Genomic DNA, 16,647 nt, shown 5'->3' with positions numbered 1-16,647 from the left:
GCCCAATATCAAACTGGCCGTGAGTCATACTTGTCAGAACTCCTTCTGGCGCAATGAATTATTATCTCCATAATAATTCACTTGACTCATCGACTGTGAACGTACTAGGCCACTACGCCGTAGTCCCCAGATGATACAGGAGAATCCGATCCATTAGACTTGTCTGTCCTCAGTTACCATATACTTATAGTCCCTCATCCATCTAATATCATAGAGATCGTATACCGAGCGTGGTGCTGTCAGACCTATACAGTTTCTACTTGAGTCTCACTCTAATCGGATTCTCCCGAAGAACTCTTTCTCTCTCAATCCGAATGACTCTGGCCAGGGATTTGTCTGAGCAAGAACACAGGATATTCCTCTAATGACACTGAGAGTGGATGATCCTCTATCGACACTCAATAACCCTCATAAGGTTTGTTGCCACTCTTGATGACCAACTATGCTAGATCTGGGACATCCAAACCTATAAGTCCAGTATCAAAGAGTGGAGCACTTATATAGGACATCCTTAATGTCTCAAGTCTAAGGACTAGATACACCATTAGGACTACGGAATCGCTGTTTGACAATAAGGCATCATCAACCATTCAGCATCCCATAAGCACCTGTATTATATCCCTAGTGTCCTCACACGAGCAGCTATGAGACTAGTTGCATTCATTATATGGACGAGTATACAACACACTAGTTTGTCTAGTTATCTTGATGTCCCTCTCGAGTAACCTATGACCGAGATTATTTAGTATATGTGTTTAAAGACGAATCAATTTCATTATCGTGATCTCATCACGATCTGATTCCCATTGCATAAATCTAAGAACATTACAATATATATATATATATATATATATATATATATATATATATATATATATATATATATATATATATATGCAATAAGCAATATAAAGTGATAAATGCCAAAATGTAATAAGCAAAAAGATAGCGTGTCAAGTCACACATGTCATCACTCACATGATTAACTTGCAAGGCACATATGACTTGCAATCTCTAACTTGACTTAAAGCCAATCACCTATGTGTTTGATCCCCATCAGACCCCTATGATGCTCAAAGATAATATAAGACAACGACTTTGTCAATGGATCTACAATATTATCTTCAGATGAAATTCTTTCCACTGCTACATCTTCTCAGGTCACTATCTCTCTAATAAGTTGGAACCTCCTCAGAATACTTCTGATGAGACCCGATTTCCCTCATTTGAGTAATCGCCATATTGTTGTCATAATATAATGGAATCGGCTCCTCGTTGCCAAAGATGACTCTTAGATCTGTGATGAACTTCTTCATCTTAACTCTCTCTTTTGCTACCTTTGCTGCAATAATGTACTCCGCATTTGTGTTCGAGTTAATAGTAGTATCTTGCTTAAAACTCTTCCAGCACACTGCTCCTCCATTCAAGGTGTACACATACCTTGAATTCAACTTGCTATCATCAACATCAGACTGAAAACTCAAGTCCATGTAACATTCAACCCTAGGGCTACTACCTCCATATACTAGTAAAAGATCCTTAGTCCTTCTCAAGTACTTAAGGATACACTTTACTGCTTTCCAGTGCTCCAAGCCTGGATTCGCCTGATACCTACTCGTGACACTCAAAGCATGCACTATATTAGGTTTGGTACATAGCATGATATACATGATAGACCCTATTGCTGAGGCATAGGGTATCCTATCCATGTTTGTCCTTTCTTCAGGAGTCTTTAGGGACATACTCCTAGAAAGCGATATCCTATGTCTCATCGATATGAGATCTCTCTTGGAATTTTTAATGCCAAACCTTTTGACAATGGTGTCTATTTACCTAGACTGAGACAAGCCAAGCATCATATTAGATCTATCTCTATAGATCTGAATCCCCAAGATATAGGATGCTTTCCCTAAATCATTCTTGAAGAAGTGTCTAGATAACTAAGCATTTACTGTGAATAACATTCCTACATCATTCCCAATGATCAAGATGTCACCCACATACAACACCAAGAAGGTGATAGCACTCCCACTTACCTTCCTGTACACACAAGGCTCATCTTCATTCTTAATTAAGTTATAAGATCTGATTGCCTCATCAAATTTTATGTTCCAACTTCGGGAAGCTTGCTTTAGCCTATAAATGGATCTAAGCAACCTGCACACCTTATCTGGATAGTCCTTGGATATGAATCTCTCGAGTTGTATCATATACACATCCTCATCAAGGTTCCCATTGAGGAATGCATTTTTCATATTTATCTGTCAAATCTCATCATAGTGTGCTGCAATAGCCAACAGAATTTGGATGGATTTTAATATGGCAATGGGTGAGAAGGTTTCGTCATAGTCAATACATTATCTTCGACAATATCCCATAACCACTAGCATTTCCATCTACTTCGATCTTTTTCTTAAAGATACACTTGCAACCGTTTGGTACAATACCCTCGCGTGTATCAACTAGGTTCCAAACCTTGTTAAAGTACATGGAATCTATCTCAGAGTTCATGCCTTCTTGCCACTCCCCAGAGTTTATACTCATAAAAGCCTCCTCGTAGGTCTAAGGATTAATATCCTCAACATCCTTTCCTCCAATATGTCCCACAAATCTCTCAGGAGGATGGGATACTATGTCGGACCTACGTAAAGTTGGAACTTGTGTGTTAGGTACCTGAATAGACTCGGGCTGTAGAATGATACTTGAGTTGTGTTCCTTCTGAAGGAACACCGCTTTCTTGGCTACAAAGACCTTTTGGTCCTCAAGATGATAGAAATAATGCCCAAAAGTTTCCTTGGAGTATCCCACGAACTTGCACTGCTCCGTCCTCGATTCCAACATATCGGGGTTGTATCTTTTAACGTGGGTAGGGTAGCCCCAAATCTTAACAACCTTAAGATCGGGCTTCTTTTCTTTTCATATCTCATTTAGTATAGACACTACTGACTTAATTGGAACTATGTTCAGAAGGTAAAGCTGCGGTCTCTAGGGCATATTCCCAGAATGAGATGGGTAGGTCAGTGAAACTCATCATGGACAGTACCATGTCTAACAGCATACAATTCCTCCTTTCAGATGTACCATTAAGCTGAGGTGTATAAGAATGTGTCTATTGAGATAGAATCTCATGGTCCTTGAGGAACTGGGTAAACTCTGTACTTAAGTACTCACCTCCTCGATTTGATCAAAGAGACTTGATACTCTTTCTAGTCTAGTTTTTCACTTCATTCTTATTCTCTCTGAATTTCTCAAAGGCCTCGAATTTGTACTTCATTAAGAACACATGTCCATACCTTGAGAAATCATCAGTAAAGGTAATGAAGTAGGAGTAACCACCAATGGTATGAGTTGACATGGGTCCACATACATCACTATGTATAAATTCCAGCTGCTCAGTGGCTCTTTCTCTAGTTCCACTAAATGGAGAGTTAGTTAGTTTTCTATTAAGGCAAGGCTCGCTAGTTGCATATGACTCATAGTCGAATGGATCTAGATATTTCATCCTTTAGCAACTTTTGAATCCTTCCCTTAGGGATGTGACCTAGCCTACAATGCCAGTATGCACTGTTCACCTCATCTCGTTTCCTCTTGGACATACTTACATTCATGATATGTGGAGTAGTGTCTAGTATAAACAAACCATTATGCAATGTTTCTCTCGTGATGATCTCATCATCTAATAATATTGAACAACCATTGTTCTTAAAAACTAATTTATATCCATTAACTGTCAAACATGAAATGGAAATAGTATTTTTAATAATAGAAGGAACAAAATAATATGCATCCAATGCAATAATAGCTCCACCAGGCAGATGTAGGGTGACCTCGCTAACAGCTACCGCAGCAACGTTTACTCCATTGCCCATCTTGAGGTTCATCTTGCCTTAGGCCAATCTCCTAAGCCTTGCTAGAACCTGCAATGAATTGTAAATATGATAAGCACTACCGATATCCAATACACATATGTTATCATAAGAGTAACAAATAGAGATGGGGGGCGAGGGCGCTGCCCCTGCCTACGGGCAGCATGCCCGCTAACGGCGTTGCCCTTGCAAGTGGGCGCCCCCATAGGCTGCTGTGCCCACAACCTTCCAGAACACAACACATGTAGTTTAAAAACCAATCTTTCGCATGAACAACTTGGCTCTGATACCACTATTGGGAAATCTTGGAGCCAACATCACAAGCACAGGGGAAGACCAGAAAATAAAATTCCAAATTCTCAAAGATATGTTCATCGTCATGTGAAGATTAGTGTGCAAAAATTCCACAAAAAAGAAAATCACGTATGAGATAGATTATGTTACATAGGGAGATTGTATATCCCTGAATCCCTACAGATCTCTAGAAGCGGGTGAAGGAGGTTAAGCATCCTCCTCTCTAGCGGTGATCCACAGAGCAGGGCTGCGATAACGCTCATCAAAACTCCAAACCTGCTTTGAGGTGGAGAGGGGGAGGAGAATAGGAGAGGAAGTAAAAGACTCTATGAACCACTAATTCCCTTCTATTTATAGATGTCTCCTGTCAACTTAACCCTAATGGATCCTCTCTTATTGGGTATTGGATTTCCATCCAACTGCCCAAGCTTCTAAGATTAGTGGATCTCTATCCAATAATCTCTCATATGCTCTTATTGGATCTCATTCATATGATCCAATAATTTATGGGCTTATTGGATATCCAATAAGATAGGGGATTCGACGGATATCTCACATTCGAACCTCTACTCATCGCAATGCCTACCATATGTGTGTGACCCTCTAGGTCCAATATATAGCTGGCCATAAGTCATATTTGTCAGAACTCCTTTTGACTCGGTAAATTATTATCTCCATAATAATTCACTCGACTCATCGACTGCAGACGTACTAGGCCACTACACCGTAGTCCCCAAACGATATAGGAAAATCCGATCCATTAGATATGTCTATCCTCAGTTATCGTATACCTATAGTCCCTCATCCATCTAATATCCTAGATATCGTATACCAGACATGGTGCTATCAGACCCATACGGTTTCTAATCGAGTCTCACTCTAATCGAATTCTCTCGGAGAACTTTTTCTCTCTCAATCTGAATGACCTTGGTCAAAGATTTGTCTAAGCAAGAACATATGAGATATTCATCTCATGACACCGAGAGTGGATGATCTTCTATCGACACTCAATAGCTCTCGTAAGATTGATTATCACTCCCGATGATTGGCTATACTAGATCTGGGACATCCAAACCTATAAGTCTAGTATCAAAGAGTGATGCACTTATACAGGATATCCTTAGTGTCTCAAGTCTAAGGACCAGATACACCACTGGGACTACATAATCGTTGTATGACAATAAGGCATCATCAACTATTCAGTATTCCGTAAGCGGATCAATCAGTGAACTAATTCCCCAATGAGCACATATATTGTATCCCTAGTGTCTCCATATGAGCAGCTATGAGACTAGCTACATCTATCATATAGACGGGTATACAATACACCAATATGTTCGGTTATCTCGATGTCTCTCTCGAGTAACCTATGATCGGGATTATTTAGGATTTGTGTTTAAAGGTGAATCGATCTCATTATCATGATCTTATTCTCATTGCATAGATCCAAATATATATATATATATATATATATATATATATATATATATATATATATATATATATATATATATATATATATATATATATATATATAATAAAGTGATAAAAGTCATAATATAATAAGCAAAGAGATTGTGTGTCAAGTCACACGTGTCATCACTCACATGATTGGTTTGCAGGGCACATATGACTAGCAAGTATGATATTGATGATATACAACCGCTATGACTCGTATTGATAGTTGGACTTAATATAGTATTATTATGTTTATTGGATTTATTGACTTATTTTAAAATTTATAGCCATGTATAAAATATTTTTCAAAATTCTTTAGAATCCAATTAGGTAAAATTATTTTTAAAATAAATTTTATTTTATTTATTTTGATTTTAAATATCTTTTTATATCTTATCAATTAATGGGCCAAGTGGGAGAATATTAGATTTTGTGACCCTTTATACTTGGATAAGATATATATAATATAACTAATTGGATTCTGAAGACATATATTGGCCAATAAAAAAGAAGTCCACTTAAAATATAATTCCTTAGGAGATAACCTTAATGGATGAACTCTCCTAATTATTAATCCTAGACCCTTTGCTCTCGCTAAATAGATAGAACCTCCAAGGACTGGACAAGAAGAGATGTTACACACCTCATAGATGATTTAGTTGAGAGATTAAAAGAGGAGAAGGATCTAGTTCTCTTGCAGATTGATAACGATCTTGGATCTAAAGAAATGTCTTTGCAGATCAAAACAGAGATATCATTTTCAGATGGTATCAAAATGTACGTATCATAAAACTATATCTAATTATATTTGATTTTAATTCTGACATAAAAGATTATTTTTACATTTAATATAACATATTATTAATTTTATGCTAACAAATACACCATCGAGTGTTCGATGTACCCTCTTATCATTTGAGAGTCTTGTATATTATTTAGATGTGTTATACGAGACTGATGCATTATTTTATTTATTGTATAAAAATTATTATTATTTATTTGATATATGAGTTTCATGATGAATTGATATGTTATTATTTCATATTAAAGTATTAATATTTGAATATGTTTCATGTATATTGAATATTATTTGTATAATTTTTTTGGATGTTCTTACTCAGTATATATAATTGTTTATATGTTTTAATATTTATTTTCACTTACAAGAGACTTTTTCGTGATTTATGACACTATCAAGAATTCATAGCTATTTTTTAGTTGAATATATTTTCGACACATGCATTATAAAGATAAAAATATTGAAATAATTTTTTTTATATAAATTATGCATTTATTATATGTAGTATGTGATAATTTATGGAATACAATGTGCATAAGACATGTTCTTAATACTTAACATGAGTAGGATGTATAATTCAATACAATCTCTCGAATGGAAGGTTTGATAGAGGATAAAGATATCACTAAAAATAATATAAAATAAAAAAAACACAACCTCTATTACTCATAAAATTAAAGTGTTGATTAAGCAATGGAATAAGGAACATGAAAGACTCGAACAAAAGATATTTAAATACAAATTGTCTTGGCATGGTGCTATCGGGAGAAAGAATTTATTGTTGGTTTTGATGTCCTCTTTTGCTGTTTAAACTTCCTCTTCAGATTTGGACAATAAACAACAGGGCTCTTAGATTTCTCACAACAGATAAAACTTCAAAGTAAAGCTTTAGCTATTAGAATTTAGGGAAGAAGGGGTTGCGACGAGAAGAACTTGGTAGCACCTCTCCTTTTTTTCTCTTTGGCTCTTTTCTCTTGCTTTTGACAGTAACCTAAATGGCAGGGCTGATTGGGGTACTTATACTAGGCATATTTTTTATGATTAGCTTATGAAGTATGCATCAAAGGTATGTTTGACATGTAGCCCGAGAAGAACACAATGGGCACATTTTCGATGCTTGGTCTGTGGATTGATTGGGTGTATTTTTTATACTTGTTGGTTCAAGAATGATGCATCAAACATGTGTTTTTTTATGTTTGGCTCACGCATTGAGCTCATTTTGGATGTTTAGTATGAGAATATTACATTAAATATTTTTTATGCATGATCTAAAAAGGATATATGCATTTTCGATATTTAGCTCAAGAAAAATACGTTGGCCACTTTTGTAATATTTTGTTTGGGAAGAACGCATTAGGCGTAATTTTAGTTTAATATCGAGTGTATTTTTGATTAACTTTGTTTAAAATACTTTAATCTTATATATATATATATATGAGAAAATGTTGTCCAATAAAAAAAAAATAGTGAACGTCTAAATTGTATTAAAAAAAACAAAGTCTAAATAATTAGTTTGATATGGGTGTCTCGAATAATTTAATTTTGTCTAGTAAATTTTCATCGTATATATCATTTAATACCTAAAATCAACATCATAACGGATAATTCGAGCTACATAGCAAAGATGCTATTAGAATTGAATTATTATTTGCATATTTGGAGTTACACGTAAAAAACACATCTTTTCTGCATTGTGCCTTGGAGAATTGAATTGGAAAATAGAAATAAAACACTATTTTTCTCAAGATAAATATTTTTTTGAAGTTTATTGACCACCTTGTGTACATTGCACACAACGAGAAATTGCTTAACATATTAACCATATCATAAATAAAAACAAGAGACGTATATCTCTGTGTTTTTATCTAACCGTTCTAAAACAAATAAAAAAAGTTTCAATTCTGATTTAGATCGGTCAAACAGATATAAATTATAAATTAGGCCCCATTTTAAATATTTTTGAATATTTAAATATTCAAATAGGTATAAACCTATATCTATTAAAACAAACAAACATAAATTTATATCTATAAAAGCAAATATATATATATTAAGTATATATTTTTTTAAGCTTATTGATAGTACATTTTGATATCGCCCACGTGAATCTAAGCAAGCAGACACAATGATGTGGACGTGAAACTTCAAGTTCGATGTGGCACGCAACACACATGTGGTGGGCAGTCGTCCCAAAAAGCTCGTGATATAGCCTTTTTCGTATGAAACGACATCATCACGGTACAACCGCCCCGAAAAGCTCGAGGAGGCACCACACAACATTAATCCGTGCAAGTCGGTCGGCGCTCGCACAAAAGCTTAAGTCAACTGCCCGAGGAGCCAAACACAGTTATTTAATCTCATACGGTCAACTCATCCTTGTAAGTATAAAAGCTAACTCTCCTTAATCAAGAAGGGAGGAGGGGATTTTTTCAGAAAGCTTAACCCTTTTAAACCACACCCAATGCTAACTTAACCTTTGGAGGGGCTAAGTCGGGAGACCTCTTTTCTCTTGACTCGGGCTTGTGTGCAGGAGCCTGGCAATGGCGAAGCAGACTACGTATTATTAGAATTATATCGACACTAAGAGAGGGGGAGGTGAATTAGTGCTTTCATAAAATTACGTCAATTTGAAAAACTTCATTCGATGAAATTGTATCGGAAATACATTTGACTTAAAAGTGTTCATAATCGTAGTGTGCAAGTAAGAGTAGTAGACAATTAAATCAACAAGTAATGAGAATGAAAAGTAGAACAAAAATACAAACCAAGTTTATAGTGGTTCGATCGTTGCGATTTACGTCCACTCCTGATTCCTCTTCCGTCAAGGCCACCGGCGTTCACTACTGATATTCTTTCAACGGGCGAAGATCAACTACTCTCTTACAACTCTTTCTTTTTTTTACATACTCAGGAGAGAACATTTACAACTTCTCTTTTACACTATACCCCACTCCTCACTTAGAAAGACCTCTAACTCTATGAGAAACAGATTCTAAAATTTAAAAGAGAGTACAATACTTTTTCACTCGAGTATTCTTTTTCCTTTCTACTTAATTTCTTCCTTTCATATGTAGGAATTTATGAGGTATTTATAGACCCTAAATGACTTCAAAAATGAGAGCTAAATTTTAAATTATCATGTTTTTAATAGTATTGGCGGTGACTATCACCTGCACCCCTAACAACTGGCGGTACTATCTCCTGCCAGATTGACACTAGGCAATACCACCGCTTGACATAGTTTGAGATACTATGTCTAGACGGTACCACCACCTGACACTATTTGAGAGATTATGTCTAGGCAATACCACCGCCTGACATTGGCAATACCACCGCTTAACACAGTTTATGAGACCGTGTTTGGACGGCACCATCACCTGACACTAATGATACCACTGCTTAATATAATCTGGGAGACTGTATTTGGGCGGTACCACCTCTTGACCCATATATGGGTCACTAAATGGGCCTCTTAATAGGCCCAAACCAACCCTAAATCAGGCCCAATGGGCCCATAATTGAGTTAGTCCGGTTATATTCGAAACTAACTCAATTAGACCTATACTACTTCGATCTAGACACACATGATTGTAAGCGTGAATCCTATATTTTTCGACATGTCATTAGTTCATATGGTGCTTCGTCCAATCCTTTGGTGCATTGTCCTCTCCTTTGACATATTGCCCAATCAGCATGTTGACATTCCGCAACATTTGATCTCCTTTGACGCAATGTCTGATCCTTTGGCCCGATGCCCGAACTCATGACACAAAGTCCTTCGGCATGTTGACTTGTCCTCCGGCCCAATGTTCATTCTTCTGACATGTTCCACTCTAACCTAACATCTGATTTTCTTGTTTCAATCGATTCGTCTTTCCATAATCGAAATTAGTCCTACGTCACTTAAACACATATCAGATTATAAACTGATTTTATCATCAAAATCTGAGATTCAACACGTACCGATAGACGGAGCATGTATGGAGCCAACTCTGAGTCCGACCCGACGAAGGCCTCGGGATGATCTTGAACATTGACAACTAGACAGAGCCATGCTGACACCTCGACTATGGTTAGAAAAGTTTATTAACGCTTATAAGTCACCTTGGTACATCTCACACAAAATATGTTATCCATATGATGAATAAAAATAAGAAACCTATATATCTGTGCTTTTATCGAATCTTGCTAAAACAAATAAATGAAGATATATAAATTTTAAAGAATCGAAATCCACGGTTGTTATTACGGCCAATTTTATCGCGGTCCAAAAAATTCGAACCGACTCGAACCGGATTTATCAATCTGTCTTTTTTTCCCGCCGCTGGAGTGATGGATTTGGCGCCACGAAATGAATCGTTGCCAGTGGAAGCTCCTAGAAGCCGTGACGGTTGGGGAAGTCTCCAGAGGCCGGTAGACCCCTCGATGCCTTTGGGAAGCTCCTCGAACCCCGCATTCTATATAAGAATCCCTTATTCCTCTCTCCGCTCGCGTTACACTTGCGCTCCGATCTCTGTTTCCGAATCCTCGATCTCTTTCTCTTGCGCTTTTCTCTGTTCTTTCTGCGAAGCGGAAGCGACCGGCGATGGCGGAGGTGCAGATGGGCGAGACGGAGACCTTCGCTTTCCAGGCGGAGATCAATCAGCTCCTCAGCCTCATCATCAACACCTTCTACTCTAACAAGGAGATCTTCCTCCGGGAGATCATCAGCAACGCCTCAGATGTGAGTTCTCTGGGATTTGTTGATCTTGGTGTTTTGGTGAGTTTGTATTGGCCTTTTGTCGACTGCGATTGACTTGGGTTTGTGTGTTTGCTTTGGCTAGGCGCTGGATAAAATCCGATTCGAGAGTCTGACCGACAAGAGCAAGCTCGATGCGCAGCCGGAGTTGTTCATTCGCCTCGTCCCGGACAAGGCCAATAAGACCCTCTCCATTATCGACAGCGGCAACGGCATGACCAAAGCTGGTAAAGATCTATTTCTCCAATCGTTTGATTTGATTGGTGCCTGATCTTGTCGTTTCAATTGCAAAAACGAAACCCACGCACTCCGTCCTCGGTATTCTTGTTTCTGGTCTCGTTTTGCTTGCATTTTATTGATCATGGCTATTTAACCAGAATTAGCTGTGATTTGGTTTATTTTGCTGTCTTGAATGTAGAGTACTAGCAGGTGTCCCATCAGGGGAGAAGTTATGTATGTTAAGCCTATCTAATAATCTATAACTTATTTCATGGAAAACAAATTCTCTTCAAAGCTACTCTTTCGGTGCTCATTTTCTTGCTAATACCTCTCGTGGAACTCTCAATTCTGATCTCGGTATGTTTCGTATCTGCTGTAGATCTGGTGAACAATCTCGGGACCATTGCTAGGTCTGGCACAAAAGAATTCATGGAAGCATTGCAAGCCGGAGCCGATGTGAGCATGATCGGTCAATTCGGTGTCGGATTTTACTCAGCCTATTTGGTAGCTGAGAAGGTCATTGTGACGACCAAGCACAACGATGACGAACAGTACACCTGGGAATCCCAAGCCGGTGGCTCCTTCACCGTCACTAGGGACACTACTGGTGAACAACTTGGCAGAGGAACCAAGATTACCCTCTTCCTCAAGGAAGACCAGGTACAGTTCCTGCCATGATCTTAGTAATGTACTTAATGTTATCATATTATGTTCGTTGTTTGGTTGCTGATCGATGGAACAAATGGTTACAGCTGGAATACCTTGAAGAGAGGAGAATAAAGGATTTGGTCAAGAAGCACTCTGAGTTTATCAGCTATCCTATCTACTTGTGGACTGAGAAGACAACTGAAAAGGAGATCAGTGACGACGAGGACGAGGACAACAAGAAGGAAGAAGAGGGTGATATTGAAGAAGTTGACGAGGAGACCGAGAAGAAATCCAAGAAGAAGAAAGTGAAGGAGGTGTCTCACGAATGGCAGCTCATCAACAAGCAGAAACCCATCTGGCTTCGGAAGCCCGAGGAGATCACCAAGGAGGAATACGCCTCGTTCTACAAGAGTCTGACCAATGACTGGGAGGATCACTTGGCTGTTAAGCACTTCTCCGTCGAGGGGCAGCTCGAATTCAAGGCCATTCTCTTCGTGCCAAAGAGGGCCCCGTTCGACCTCTTCGACACGAGGAAGAAGATGAACAATATTAAGCTCTACGTTAGGAGGGTCTTCATCATGGACAACTGCGAGGAACTCATCCCGGAGTACCTCGGCTTTGTGAAGGGCGTCGTGGACTCTGATGACCTTCCTCTCAACATTTCCCGTGAGATGCTGCAGCAGAACAAGATCCTGAAGGTGATCAGGAAGAACCTCGTGAAGAAGTGCATCGAGATGTTCTTTGAGATCGCCGAGAACAAGGAGGATTACAACAAGTTTTACGAGGCTTTCTCAAAGAATTTGAAGCTCGGGATCCACGAGGATAGCCAGAACAGGGCTAAGTTGGCCGACCTCCTCCGCTACCACTCCACCAAGAGCGGTGAGGAGATGACGAGTTTGAAGGACTATGTGACCCGGATGAAAGAGGGTCAGACGGACATCTACTACATCACGGGTGAGAGCAAGAAAGCTGTTGAGAACTCCCCCTTCCTGGAGAGACTGAAGAAGAAGGGCTATGAGGTGCTCTTCATGGTGGATGCTATAGACGAGTATGCTGTGGGACAACTGAAGGAGTACGATGGCAAGAAGCTGGTTTCTGCTACCAAGGAGGGGCTGAAACTGGAGGAGACCGAAGAGGAGAAGAAGAGAAAGGAGGAGAAGAAGGCTGCTTTTGAGAGCCTCTGCAAGACCATGAAGGAGATCCTGGGTGACAAGGTGGAGAAGGTTGTGGTGTCCGACAGAATCGTGGATTCTCCCTGCTGTTTGGTAACGGGCGAGTACGGGTGGACGGCAAACATGGAGAGGATCATGAAAGCCCAGGCGCTGAGGGACAGTAGCATGAGCTCTTATATGTCCAGCAAGAAGACGATGGAGATCAACCCTGAGAACGGGATCATGGAGGAGCTGAGGAAGAGAGCCGAGGCAGACAAGAACGACAAGTCCGTGAAGGATCTGGTCTTGCTCTTGTTCGAGACTGCTCTGTTGACCTCCGGGTTCAGCTTGGAGGACCCGAACACGTTTGCCGGAAGGATTCACAGGATGCTGAAGCTCGGTCTCAACATCGACGAGGGCGAAGCCGGCGGCGACGACACCGACATGCCTGCCTTGGAGGAAGATGACAATGAGGAGAGCAAGATGGAGGAGGTCGACTAAAAAGTCTCTCGCGCACAAGATCGAGTCCGTTGATGTGTCAGTCTGTTGTCGATTGTCCATACTTACTACTTTCTCCCAAATATTACGTTCTCGGGAGTAACACTTAGTTTCTGTGATAAATCTTGGTGAATAATCTAGAGTCTGTATTAGCATATATATAAGCTCTTGATAGTCTCTTGAATCTGTCTTTCCTTCTGTTACGCGCAGCTCTGGGAGTGTGATAAATCGATTGAATTCCACATTTTGATGGAAAAAAAGTGATTTCGCGACTCCCATTTCGGTGAGTGTCTAAATTCACCATATTTGTCGTACCTCAAGTTTAGGGCAATAATGTGCTTGCGAGAGGACAACCTACCTGTTCGTTATATTGCTGGGAAACTCAACCATTCCATCGTGTTTGATATTAATAATCATATTATTATGAAAGCCATATTGAATCATTATTAGACGCTACGTCTGCAAAGAAATATTGGTTTATATGTAAAAATATCAAACATTATTTACAACTGAAATGAGACACAAAAGTGCTTCCAACCACACAATGAATTGGACATATATCCATCCACCTAATTATCTGATTCAGTACGGTCGTCGTTTGGCAATAAATACCATCTCTATAAACTCAAACAACTCGACTAGTGTCTGAAACATCGCCTATTCGAATCCGTCTTAAGCCTATTTTATTAAAAAAAAGAGATTATTATTAATCTAAGCAGGTTCGGGTAAATCAGACCATCCGCAAGCAATGATAAATCCCATGATGTTTGGCTACACTTACAGATGATATTATTTTTACCACTAAAATTAGACAGGCTGTTTTCGCGGGGTCGGTGCTCGAACCTTTGCGTGACCTGGAAATAGACGTCAAGGCTGAAAAGCCAATCAAAGACCAACGCGGTTGGATGTTATTTTACTGTGGCTAAGCTGGACGTCACATCGTCATCTTTGCCCTTTCCTCTTTCCCCTAGCGGTTCCCATTATTCCAATCCCTTACAATAACAAAGGCCAGAGGAGTGACGCTTGCTTGCTTAGTATTGGAATCCACTCCCCCGTTTCCATGGACGCGTAAGTAATCGTCTCTTTCGCTTCCTTCCTTCTTCGTTGGTGGCGTGCGGAAAAGCTAAGGCGACAGCTCGATCCGTTTGCTTGTTTCCTAGATCGGAGGACAACCAGCCCAAGGAGTACACCATGAGCGGCGGCGGCGGAGGGGGGATGACGAGCATCCACGTGACGGCCCTGGACGGGCTGGTGAACGTGAACTCCCTCTTCACCATCGCCGTCTTCGTGGGGGTGTCCATCGCCGCCCCCGGCCAGCGCAGCCTGGAGGGGCGGTCCACGTGCGACGCCGGCCCCGACGTGGCCCGCAACCTCCTCGTCTTCGAGGTGGTCTCCTTCAGCTTCTTCCTCTTCTCCAGCCTCGTCGCCCAGGGCCTCAAGCTGGCCATCAACCTCCTCAACAGCAACGACGTGGACGAGGCCTTCCGCGCCCACATCAACGCCCGCGTGCTCCGCCTCGGCATGCTCGCCTCCGCCGTCGGATCCGTCATGGGCTGCCTCTTCCTCCTCCTCTCCATGGTCGACGTCATCCAGATCCGCCTCGGCCTACTCTCCTGCGGCAGCCAGTCCGCCGTCCGCGCCGTCGCCACCCTCGTCACCCTCGTCTGCACCGCCCTCGCCGTCTACATCGCCACCATCTTCTACGCCTTCACCCACTAATATAAACCCTCCCTCTTCTCTTCCGCTTCCAATTCACAAACTCGGTTATCTTTCTACCGATTTCAATGTAATGTGATGCGGGGCAGCATTTTCTAGATGGACACAACTTTGCCTCAATCTGAGGTGCTTCTTTCGATCACGTCATCGCTCAAATTAGCAGCAGCAGCACAGAAAGGGGTGGATTAGATTAGACCTGTCAATTAGCAGTCCAAGTAACGATGCTTGGAACCCTAGAATCGGATACGGTGTTGTGGGCCGCACCGACTCCCTCATTCCAGATGAGCTGTAGGTATAACGTACACATCAAAACAATAAATGAAATCAACTTTGTTGTCCCCTTTCATCGCTTGCTACATCTTCTCATCTCTTCCTATTAATTCTATTACCATAATTAAGTGTAGGATTTCTAATTATTTTCTGAATTTCTTTCTAACATAGAGATTATGAGTAATACTAAAAACAAAAAATGGTTTTATATAATATATAATTATTTTTTAAAAAAATATATATTTATTACGTCAAACGATAGATAAGGCGTTCTCACATGGATTTGAATATCATAGCATAAAATTATGCGACGATGGACTAACCACTATGATGTCTCGATAGAGACAAATGTCATTGGTAATGGTATAGATCAATATACGCTACGTTATTCTAAATAGAATGATATTAATAAAAAATTATGATGATATCAAAGTAAAGATCCTATATTTAAATCTTATTTAGACAATACATACATATCTATATATATTCTTAATCAATTAAAGTTTTGTATATTGGGTTTGAACCAATCTACTGTAACCTGAATCTCATGGGATAAATAATCATTTACTTTGTTGCCATTGTAGACTCGTATAGACCTTACAAGTTTATTTGAGTCCTCTTTATAACACTAGACCGAAGTATTATAATTTTTTATATTCGAGGGATCCATATCTCATCATCAAGAATGAACATAGCTTAAATAAGTAAAATCAACATATCTCAAATCAAAATCATGACATAATACATACGAGATGGAATCCAACGATGAGCATAAGATATGATGAGCTATTGATCGATAATTTTCTATTTAAGTCTTTTAACATATCGAAAACTAAGTTGATAATGATATTATTTGACAAATAGAATAAATGGCCAATTAATTCTTTCATATTTGAATTGTAATTCCTCGTGATCCATAGGATAATTGACTGATTAATAAATTTAATATAAAAAATATAAAATTTTTATTTATCTCAGAATCAATGCTTT

General features: G+C 39.5%; 2 protein-coding genes across 2 annotated transcripts; both read left to right on the top strand.

The window, feature by feature from the left end:
- Nucleotides 1–10,903: 10,903 nt before the first annotated feature.
- On the top strand, nt 10,904–13,857 carry LOC135645503 (heat shock protein 83-like). The gene is made up of 4 exons (XM_065163931.1): nt 10,904–11,140; nt 11,241–11,382; nt 11,754–12,034; nt 12,127–13,857. The coding sequence occupies exons 1-4, from the start codon at nt 11,003–11,005 to the stop codon at nt 13,672–13,674; spliced, it is 2,109 nt and encodes a 702-aa protein (XP_065020003.1). The 5' UTR covers nt 10,904–11,002; the 3' UTR covers nt 13,675–13,857.
- Nucleotides 13,858–14,432: 575 nt separating this feature from the next.
- On the top strand, nt 14,433–15,529 carry LOC103994991 (uncharacterized). Its single transcript, XM_009415474.3, has 2 exons — nt 14,433–14,739; nt 14,832–15,529. Exons 1-2 carry the CDS (start codon nt 14,732–14,734, stop codon nt 15,388–15,390), a joined length of 567 nt encoding a protein of 188 aa, XP_009413749.2. The 5' UTR covers nt 14,433–14,731; the 3' UTR covers nt 15,391–15,529.
- Nucleotides 15,530–16,647: the final 1,118 nt, after the last annotated feature.

Source organism: Musa acuminata, chromosome BXJ3-8, assembly GCF_036884655.1.
Source record: "Musa acuminata AAA Group cultivar baxijiao chromosome BXJ3-8, Cavendish_Baxijiao_AAA, whole genome shotgun sequence".
NCBI lineage: Eukaryota > Viridiplantae > Streptophyta > Magnoliopsida > Zingiberales > Musaceae > Musa > Musa acuminata.
The sequence above is the reverse complement of the archived record's forward strand: the minus strand, read 5'-3'. Positions and strand labels throughout refer to the sequence as shown.